This window comes from Micromys minutus, assembly GCF_963924665.1.
Source record: "Micromys minutus genome assembly, chromosome: 9".
NCBI lineage: Eukaryota > Metazoa > Chordata > Mammalia > Rodentia > Muridae > Micromys > Micromys minutus.
In genome coordinates this window covers 38,811,499-38,822,162 of record NC_137978.1, presented here as the reverse complement: position 1 = coordinate 38,822,162, position 10,664 = coordinate 38,811,499, and the positions used below count along the sequence as shown (strand labels likewise).

Genomic DNA, 10,664 nt, shown 5'->3' with positions numbered 1-10,664 from the left:
ATGCGCACTGAATGTTAGAAGTGCGGTGGTGTGATTGAGGAACTGAGTTTTGTAGCTGGTGACAACCCACACTGAACAACTCAGCCATGCTTTCACATCCCTTCTCCCTATTGATCATTCTTCCTTAAAATGCATTCATGCTTGTCAGCATCCCTCAGATGCCTGGTACCTACAGAGTAACAGTAGAACTTTTAGAAAGATTTGGTTGCACCTGGACAATATTTCTGTTCTCCAAAATGGAGTTTTAAGCTTCCTTGAGAGTATAAATGGTTCACAGTAGAGATCACCAGAATTAGTATTTTATCAGAAATCCTACTCACTTTGTGTAACTATACACTTTAGCCACTGTAAGACTTGATACTTGTTTGTGCCCAGCAGTATTGGATTCTCCAGATTTTCATGTTCAAAGCTGTTCCAAGAGTCTACAACCAACCTTTTCAATTCTGTGGTATTTACAGGTGTGGCAGTACTACTGACTGGTCTGCAGGTAGTCCTTTACAGTTTGCAAGGCAGTTTTATATCCAAATGTATTTGATCTGATCCTGACATTAGTCTTGTAAGGTAGGCAAGATATAAAGATACATACATACACAAATACACACATACCTTTTGTGGGGTGGTTATTGAGACGGTCTTACATAGCCAGGGCTGGCCTCTAACTTACTGTGTAGTCAGAGATAACTCTTAAAACTCCTGACCCTCTTGCCTTCAAGTGCTAGGATTATAGGCATGGACCATCATGTCTGGTCAGAACTTTTTAATTTCATATGTATTGTGTGCGTGTAGGTATGCACATGCAGAAGGACAACTCCCAGGAGACAGTTGTCCTGCCACCTTGTGGGATTCAAGGATTGAACTGAGTTCTTCAGGCCTGCACCCAATCACATCTACCCATGAGCTGTGTCTATAGCCTCTAATTTTTATTCTATAGACAAAGCAGCTGAATTGTCGCAGGAACTGAACTGATGGCTTACATTTCCTATTTCATTTAGCATCATCTTATATGTGGTCTTCATCCATTCAAGTCCTTGATAGAAATGTTGGAAGGGGGTTCAATAATGAAGAGCATGTACTGTTCCTAGAGAGGACCTGAATTTGGTGGCTAATGATGCCCAGTGACCTCAAAATCTTTTTTTCTTAAGATTGGTTGTTTTTTTATCTTTTATTATTGATTTTTTAAAATGTGTGAGTGTTCTTTGTGTTACATCTGCATGTCAGAAGAGGGAACAACCACTACAGATGGTTGTGAGCCACCATGTGGATGCTGGGCATTGAACTCTGGAAGAGCAGCCAGTGCACTTAAGTACTGATCGATCACTCCAGTCCCAGACCTTGAATTCTTCAATATCAATGGCTGGTCCAAGTCAGTTCCACCTACAGGTGGTAATCTAGCCCACATGCTGCAATTAGTGTGCAACAGAATGGTTCAAGAGACAGTGACAGACCTACTGACATTAATATAACATTAAACCAGGCATGGTAGTACACAGCTTTAATCCCAGCACTTGGGAAGCAGAGGAATGAGAATCTCGACTTTGAGGCTACCATCAGCTACATAATTCCAGGCTAGTCACAGCTGCATATATACATACAGTGAGTGAGATGAATGAATGAATGACTAATAGCACCATGGGGAGGGAGTAGTAGCCAGAAAACAAAATGTAGTTAGTTGTAAGTATTCACAAAATAATGGCCATACAAACTACTAAGAAGCTAAGTCCCCTCTCTACCAAATTCTCATGGGGCCCTGTTTCATTATTCCTACAATTCTTAGCATATCCTAACCCACCTTGTAGTTGTTTTCATGTCTCACCAGCACTTAGTCCAGTGATATTCATCCAGAAGGCACGAAAATTGATAAACAAAGATAATCTGCCCAGCTGAATGTTCTTTCAGTAGTATCTGGCCACCCTCCAGAAAAAAACAAAACAAAACAAAACAAAAAAAAAAAAAAAAAAAAAAAAACCTTGTGACTAGAAGAAATGCAGATCATTGCCACAATCCTGCCAACATGACTGATTACAATGCCCTTGTAAATGGCTTGGTCAGAGTTTCCAGCAGGTGCCAGTACTTCGACTGGTTAAACCAGCTTTGATTGGATGTGTGCTGTGATCAAAATTTAATGACAAGCTGCCCGACAATAAGGATAGAAGGTGTGATATATAAGGGCTTATGTGCCTGTCAGTAAAGAAAGCAAGTAACAACACATCTGTGATTCTTCCCAGAGAAAAGGGAAAGGGCTGGATGTAGTGGGGAATGCCTAGAATTCCAGCATTTGTGAGTTGGAGCAGGAATTAAAGGCCAGCCCTTGGTATATGAGATTGTCCCCTACCAAAAAGAAAGAAAAGAATTAACAAAACGAGTACTTTACCATTTACAAATCTTTCATATACATTCTCTCATTTGACCTCACAACAACCCTGTGAGGTAGGCAGCAAATGTTTTCATGGTACAGATGAGGATAGTGGATCTCCAAACCATTAACTGACCTGCTCAGGTTTCTACAGTTAACAACAAGTCTGTATGTCAGTCTTTGGCCTAAAAATTCAACACCCAACCTTCCCTTTATTCGCCCTACCTACTTCAAAGGGATAATAAAGATAAAATGAATTCAAGGCTCAAAAAACTGTCTGAGGGAAAAGAAATCACTATATAATTACATACTATAATTATCTGTGACATGATGGTGCATCTCCTTTCCCATCCCAGTTTCTGTATGAACCCAGAATTTTCTCTTCTGTGCTCGTCTAAGGAAGGCAGGGTAAGAGTGTAGTCCTGTTGGAAGCTATGTAAATTACAGTCAAGGTAGCTGCAGCATTACACCAACTGAAAATGACACAGACTATGTGCAACCGGAACGCACTGAAGGACACACAGCAAGGCAGCATTATCAGATGGGCATGATTGCATAGAAAAAAACTGTGGTGTCAGAATTCACACACAGCTATCTAAGGCAAAGTGGTGGCAAAAAGAGTTGTTTGTTCTAGATTTCTATAAAAGAGCAGAAGATACATGGGAACCCATGCAAAAGCATTGTACATCACAGATATGTCCAGCTGTCTACAGGAAATGGACGCTGTCAAGAATGAGTGTGCCTACTATGCTCAAGTCCTGGACCAAGGAGTAGCTCCATGCTAAATCTCCTACCTAAAATACAACCAGTACCATTATTCCTAATTGGATAATAAATAAAATGTCTTTTAAGGTGAAGTTATGTGGCTCTTTAGCTTTCTTCAAGATCTACTTTGGATTCTCCTGCTTTAAGACCCAAAGAAAGTTATATTGAGTTTTTATTGGTGATTCTATGTATATGTGTTTATAACATTAAAGTGTGATGAGTGAATTTAACATATTAAAAGTTTATAGCATCTTTTCAGGAAAGATCATATACTATACAAGCTATTCAAGTGATACAAAACCAGTTTTCAGTGTCTTTTCAACTGAGAAGAATCTTATTCAGCACGCTTCTCCTCCTGTGGTGGTTCATACTGAACAAGCTATAGGGCAAAGACAGAGGATTTAGATGAATTTTATTTAAGTTGGGTAAAAACACTTAGTAACACAATGAAATTAGATAATATATTCAACTTAGTTGAGTCAGTAATCAATTTCTGAACTTATCCTTCTTATACCATTCACTTAAGATTGAATACAATTAAACCTAACAAAAGTCTTTTTGTGTAAATATTTAGCATAGCTGGAGAACTAAACTTTAGCCTCAGTTCATGACTGACCTGTTCAATTACTACATGATTCTATTAGTATAGTCAGCCAATGAAAAGTAACAAATGTTTGATTTTAAAAGTACCAGAAGCTTTTAAATCAGCACCAGGGAGGCAGAGGCAAGGCTACTCTGAGTTTGAAGCTATCCTGGTCTACATTGTAACAACCAAGTATGTATCTCAGCATCTTTGGTAATTTAAGACATTGCATTTTCTCTTATAGAAATTTGTGGTTCCTTACAAGAACACTAGATGTCAGAAGATTTGACTTCTTTTAATTAGTTTCAGACTTGGAAATACATTATGTAGTTCAAAATGTGATAAAACTCAAAGACTTTGAGTTGATGCTCAAGCTTATTGGAATTTGAACAAAGGCAAATTTCAGCTTTAGATAAAATCGAGTGTAGCTTAACTTCTGTCCTTTTGAGGACCTGCAGTTAGCATGCTTCAGACAGTGCAGACTGTGTCTTAACAAAGCAGTGGCCTGGACTGACCTAAACTGCTTAAGAATTTTAAAATTACCCATTTACTTTAAGCAGTATTAGCCAATATCCCTACCTTTTTTACTGATGCAGATTCTCAACTCCCTTTTTGTGACTATACTTTGCCTATCCTATTTTTTGTTGGTCTTGGGATTTTTCTAGATGAGGTTTAAGATTGCTGTGGATTTGGGGCTGAAGAGATGGTTCAGTGGTCAAGAGCACTGACTGCTCTTCCAGAGGTCCTGAGTTCAAATCCCAGCAACCACATGGTGGCTCACAACCATCTGTAATGAGACCTGATGCCCTCTTCTGGTGTGTCTAAAGACAGCTACAGTGTACTTATATGTAATAAATAAATCTTTTAAAAAAAGATTGCCATGGATTTGAATGAAACTAATATTGTCCCTCCCTGCTGCCCATTAGTGAAGTTTAAGGTTTAGTTGTTTACTCTTTTTTTATCATGCTGCAGATGGAACCCAGGACCTTTGCACATGCCAGACAGATGCTCTACCACTGAGCTACACACACATCCCTGGCCTGCAGTAAGGATTTGGTCAAATAATCATTAGAGACAAAATTGTGTTTTAATTTGAATTTCATTTTTAAATTTACCTTTGCTTTCAGTTTTTTATTTTCTTCTACAGTAGCTTCATATTTTTCTTTCATTTCTGCCAATTCTAGGCGAAGCAGCTCTATTTCTGGGTTTTCCGGGGTAGCAGCTCCTAAGTGATGCTTTAAAAAACTGACATCAGTGTTAAGAATGTACTCAGAGCAGAATGAGGCCAGGGGATAGTAACCCACCACACCACCAGTAGTTATCCAAGGTCATGTAAAGATTCAAAAGAACAAAAGTACTTAAAGCTTACTATATATGTGAATAAATAAAAGTGTCAAAAATATGGCTTTTTAACTTCAGAGATGAAAAGGATACTCCAGAGCACTGGTGGGCTTCTCTGGTTCTTCATATAAGGCTACCAACACTGCAAACCAAAGAGAAATAAGCAATTAAGTTTCTAGCATAGATGGCTGAAATATTCTGAAACTCAGTAAGCAGATTGCTAAGACTGTCCATACAGTGGTGAACAAGTCAGTGTCCTTGCTAGCAACAAACTTATAATCCACTGTAAAAGATAAGGAACTAAGAGACTACTGAGCTGTAATGGTGAATCGTAAGTTTCAGAACACTTAGCATCAGAGGCAGACCTGAAACCTAGCTGTGTTTCAGAAAAAGATGGGAAAGCTCAAAGCACATTCAGGGAACTAACATACCAGTATGTTGTGGTTAATGAACGGACAGGTAGTCTAGGGTCAGACTGAGAAAACTGAGAAGAGCTTGGTTGAATATTGACCCTAAGGGCTACAAACATATTTCAGCAGTTTGAAAGCAAGAAGGTGGCAGGGCCACTCCTGAATTGTATACAAGACTGACTTAAGTGGGACATGGAAAATGGCCCAGAAGAAAGCTGGGTGTGGTGGCCCACACCTGTACTCTCAGTATCAAGGAGGTGATACAAGGGAATAAGGAGTTTAAGATCATTCCTGGAAAAGCAATGAACTAAAAGACCTGGACTACAAGGAGCCCTGTCTCAAAAACAGAGTCTAATGTAATCTAGTAGACGTTTAAGAAATGTAGGTAATTAACAGCATTCCATTTGGAATGTTCAAGAATTAAATTTCATGTATGACAGGCTAGGCACCAACCAGAAAACATCACCACAGTCAGCATGCTCAGACTGGCATTAAAAATGTGCTAGCACTTCCTGTCAACACTGTCTCACTCCTCTACTGAACAAATCCTCCTAGGATTCAGTATGTTGGTGGCAAGGTCTCCACACCAGTGCTGAGGACTCTTTGAAAAATCTCCTGAGGCTATGTATGCTTGAGCCAGTATGTAGTTGAGATAGGTAACCCAAGCTGGCCTAGAATTCATTATTGTACTCCCAATTGGCCTCAAACTCAAGTCAATCTTCCTGCCTCAGCCCCCACCTCCCATGCAGTTGTTATAAAAATCTGACAAAAGCAAAGTATGTTGGGTTTGGGGGTTTTAATAATTTAAAGTACAGACAATATGAAAAACATCAAGTGAGTAAGTATTTTATACCAAAATACACAATTTTTTGAGAAATCTGCACATTTATATCACAACTATCTGACCATCATCTCTTAGCATCTCAAATCCCTACTTACTACTTTCTGCTTTAAAAAAAAAATGTACATTAAAAAGTGTTTCTTCCATTTACTTTCACTGAACTATACTGAGTCTTACTTGGTCTTTATTTACTTACTCTTAAAGACAGCATCTTTTACAGGGTGTGCCTATTGGTGCTCTTGCCTTTCCCTTCCACCATTGCAATCCTATTCCCTTCAGCTTCCAAATTCCAAAGTGTTAAGGTTTTTGTTCTTTTCCATGGGATGATTGCGCTTTTTATCTGAAGAGAATTCAACCAGATCATATTCCCTTTTGGTTTAGAAGCTAATTTACTGTTACTAGTTACATATTGTGGTGGGGCTGGAAATCAGAAGACACATTTCAGGAACCTATACCCTCCTACCATGTGAGTTCTGGGAATCAAACTCGGGTCCATTTGGCTTGGCAGCAAGCACCTTCACCTGCTGAGCATTCTTGCTGGCCCTTAGCAACCTAGGTATTTAAAGCCAGGTATTCAGGTATTTTAAAGTTTGCTACCCTGCTCAAAATAACCAAAATGCTATTCCATCCATTCACCTTCTTCATGGATGTTTATGTCTTGGAGGTTTTATATTTTGGGGTTTTTTTGTTTGTTTGGTTGGGTATTTTTTGTTTGTTTGTTTTGATTGATTGCTTAAGTTTGTTTTTTTTTTTTTCAAGATGTAGTTTTACTTTTTAGCTAAAGCTGATCTCTGATTCAAACAGTCCTACTTCAGCTTGTCAAGTGCAATTAGAAACAAAACAAGATATCTAGGTCTTCTGCATATGCCTCAAGCCTTTTCCCTTTTAGCTAGGGTAGCAGCCAGCAAGCCTTGAATATCCTCATGTGTCTCCCCAAGCCCCAGCACTGGGAGCACACTTGTAAAGATCCTGTATGGCTTATTATATGAGTGCTGCTATCTGAACTCTGGTCCCTATAGTTGCATATTGAGTAGAGTTAACTTCTAAGCCATCTCTCCAGCTTAGCTCTACTGTTTCTGAGACAGGTCTTGATACATGCTCCAGACAAGCAATGAATGCAAATCTGCCTTTCCTCACTAGAGCACTAAAAACATGTCACCATGCCTGGCTTCTTACAATGTTTTGATGTTAAAAACAACTTTAAATCATCTCTGAAAGGAAGATGTAAACTTGTATAAGGCATCTATGTTTGACCCTTTAAAATTGGTTTCCATTCTCTTACAGCCTGAAGGCTGCACAGGGACTCTGCATTCAGTTATCTCCACTTGTCCTCCATCTGTCTTGTATTGCTGTCTGTCCACTCACTGCATCCATTTCTTTCCCCCAGCCATACCCACACAGATTATTTGGGAACAAAGTCTATCAGTGTTTATCTCCAGAGGTTGGAATATCTACTCATACATAATGAGATGTTTTGGGGATGAGATCTGAGCCTAAACGTGAAATTCATTTACATTCCATGTACATAATATAAACATGATCTTCAACAAGTATATATTCCTAGGCTCCTGAATTTTGACTGACATAATTTATGCAGTCAAGTATGGAATTTTCCACATCAATGCTCAGTTAGTACAGATTTGGGAGCAATTTAAATTTCAAATTTTCAGGTTAAGGATACTTATCCATACTTTAGATTGTGTTCAAGGTCTTCCCTCTACCACTCCATGTAAAATGTTACATCTTTATCCTTGCTATGGTTTAAGTTATACATTTACCACTAGCTGGCACTGTGTGTGTGTGTCCCTAACTAAGCCACAAGCTCCCAAAAGCAGGGACATTTCCATGGCTGTATCCTTGGTGCCCAGAACACAAGGCTGGAATAAGATCATTACATGAAAGAAACATGAGGGGTTTTTACCAAAATTCCAAGCCATTTGTGACACTTCCAATGCCAACAAGTACAGTGGTCTCACATAGTAGTTCCTTATATTTTGCTCACATTCACTTACAACAACATAAGGAAATTAGTAATAATTCTAACTTGTCAGTTCATCCATGTAAAAGAATTAAAAGCCCTGCTTTCTTCTAAGTTCTCCTAAATTTCCCCCTAGCTTTTGTTTCCCTGAAAAGCAGATACAAATTATTTCCCAGACAATCCCTATTCTCAAAAGGACCAAGGTTTCAATCCCTGCCAGCCATTTCATTCTATCCCCTTGAAAACACCAAGCATATTGAGTTCTTACTCAACATCTAGCAAGCATTCAATATACTGTTAAGACCAGTTTAGCTGTATTCTCTCTCCGGGAATCACCATACTTTCTAATCTTACACCCAGAAAGGAGAGAATATACTTTAACAGACAGTAAGCTTCCACCGTTTTGATGTATAAAGCCATTTTTATGTGCTCTGAAGCACTTTTCAAATTTTAATTACACTTTATGATAGCTACAAAAAGTAGGAATACAGGCTGAGGAGTTGAAAAGCCACAGCCCAAACTGTCTATGAACCTCCAGCTTTGGGGGAGTAGAGCTATTTAATAACCCACTTTCAAATCCAGTAATTTTCTTATTTGCCTTTGTCCTAAAGAAAAATTTATTAAATCCCGCACACTATACGGCAATTGGGATCTCAAGGTCTCTGGCTAACAAGTCCACTGCGGCTGCTCAAGGGAAAGTAACGGAAGTTAAAGAGACTTTGCAACAGCTGCAAGAGTTTCAGTCCCGGGCAAAGAGCGACCACGGGGGTGAGGCAAAGTCCCGCGGCCGGCGTGCGCCCAACTCACGGGACCCTAAGGCCTCGCTGGTCCCCGGGCCGGCCCCACCTGGCCAAGAGCGCGCGGACTTGGGCAGCAGCCGCCCGCCCTGGCTCACCTTTCGTCAGCGTGTCCAGCACCCCCGACTTCTCCAAGTACCTCCGGAACTGCTCGCGCTTCGAGTCGGCGGCCTGAGGAGACACGGCGGGTCAGGGACCGGAGCCCGGGGCCAGAGCAGTAAGACGGCGCGCCCCGCAGCCGGCCCCAAGCCCTGCACGCGCCCCAACTCCCACCCGGCGCCGCCCGCACGCCCCGAGCCACGCCGCGCCCCCCTCACTTTGTAATGGGCCATAGTGACAGCCACAGCGGCGTAGCTGGCGCCGGAGACACGGGCTGGCGGGCTCCAAGCCTCACTGCTCATGCGCGGAACGGCGCGCGCGTCTGCGCACTGGGCAGGCACGGGCCGGGACCGCCGGGGTGTGGCCTGTTTTCATGGCGACCAGGACGCTATGTATCCCTGTCTCCTCGGAGCCCAGAGAGATTGCGTGCTCCCGCCCTCCGCGGTTCCGGGTAGTCTCGCATCTTCCTGTTCCGGTCGCCGCGGAGATTCGGTTGCCTAGCAAGAGGCGAGGTTTCAGTAAAGCCGGGCGAACGTTCTGTGGAGCTCAGTATGGGTGTGTCAGGTAGTTAGAGACTCTAAGCATAGCATCTCTCACGTGGTAGTGGAGAGTTTGAATCTCTCTTGGGCTCCATGTTCAGGGAGTATTAAGTATTAAGCATGTAAGTATTAAGCCCAGTAAGGTTTGCAGATAGCAGCTGGCTGGGAGAAAATTTATCTCTACAGCAATGTTGGAATAGGTCAATGACCTCTGAAGTCGTGGTTCTTTTCCCTTCAGGGAGAGATTAAAACTCTAGCTGAGGGTGACCTTGAACTTTTCCTGTTCTATTTTCACCTCCCCGGTGCTGGGTATTTAACTGAGAGTCAAGAAACACTGCGTTCCCCACCAAAAACCTAAAAGACAAGGAGTGCGCGCCCATCACCACGTGGAACGTTACCTATAGTTTTGTTTTGTTTTTTCTTTTTTTTATTAACCCCCTTAGTGGTTAACATTAAGTTCTTTCCCATATATATTATGCATGTTTTTATGTTGAAAATAATTATAGGTAGTACTAAGTATGTATGTCTCTTTAGTTTCTCTTCATCCAAAATGCTTGTACCACTTTACCCATCCAGGAGCCACTCTACGTGCAGATTATTTTAAAACGTGGCTATGCTGCTGGGTTTGTCTGTCTGTTTTGTTTACTGAGAACATTTCTGGGTGCAGAAGAGGGCCCTTGAAAGAATTTGTAGTTGTGCCCGATAGTTGGCTAGATTTTGTTTTGATCTCTTTGTATAGAAGTCATTTTATTCACCAAGTGCTGGTAGCAATACGAATTTAATTTCAGTGCGAGAAAAGCAGAGGGGGATGAAATTCTTGAGTTCGAAGCCAGTATGGTCCAAGATGGCCAGGGCTACTTTAGGGCCCTGTCTCTAAAACAAAACAAAGAATTCATTGCATTCTTATTTCAATGTAAGGCCCTATTCCCACCTTATCTTTTTTTAAATCCAGTGGATT

General features: G+C 41.0%; 1 protein-coding gene across 1 annotated transcript; it reads right to left on the bottom strand.

The window, feature by feature from the left end:
- Positions 1-1,991: 1,991 nt before the first annotated feature.
- Positions 1,992-9,468, bottom strand: MYCBP (MYC binding protein). The gene is made up of 5 exons (XM_080921200.1): positions 9,386-9,468; positions 9,167-9,239; positions 5,136-5,184; positions 4,817-4,946; positions 1,992-3,497 (listed from the first exon to the last, which is right to left on the bottom strand). The coding sequence occupies exons 1-5, from the start codon at positions 9,398-9,400 to the stop codon at positions 3,453-3,455; spliced, it is 312 nt and encodes a 103-aa protein (XP_080777326.1). The 5' UTR covers positions 9,401-9,468; the 3' UTR covers positions 1,992-3,452.
- Positions 9,469-10,664: the final 1,196 nt, after the last annotated feature.

Excerpts from the sequence above, each read along its gene's own strand:
- MYCBP (XM_080921200.1), bottom strand. Across the intron at positions 5,185-9,166 it reads GCTGGACACGCTGACGAAAG|TGTTGGTAGCCTTATATGAA; the intron begins GTGAGCCAGGGC and ends TTTGGTTTGCAG. Across the intron at positions 4,947-5,135 it reads AAGCCCACCAGTGCTCTGGA|TTTTTTAAAGCATCACTTAG; the intron begins GTATCCTTTTCA and ends CACTGATGTCAG.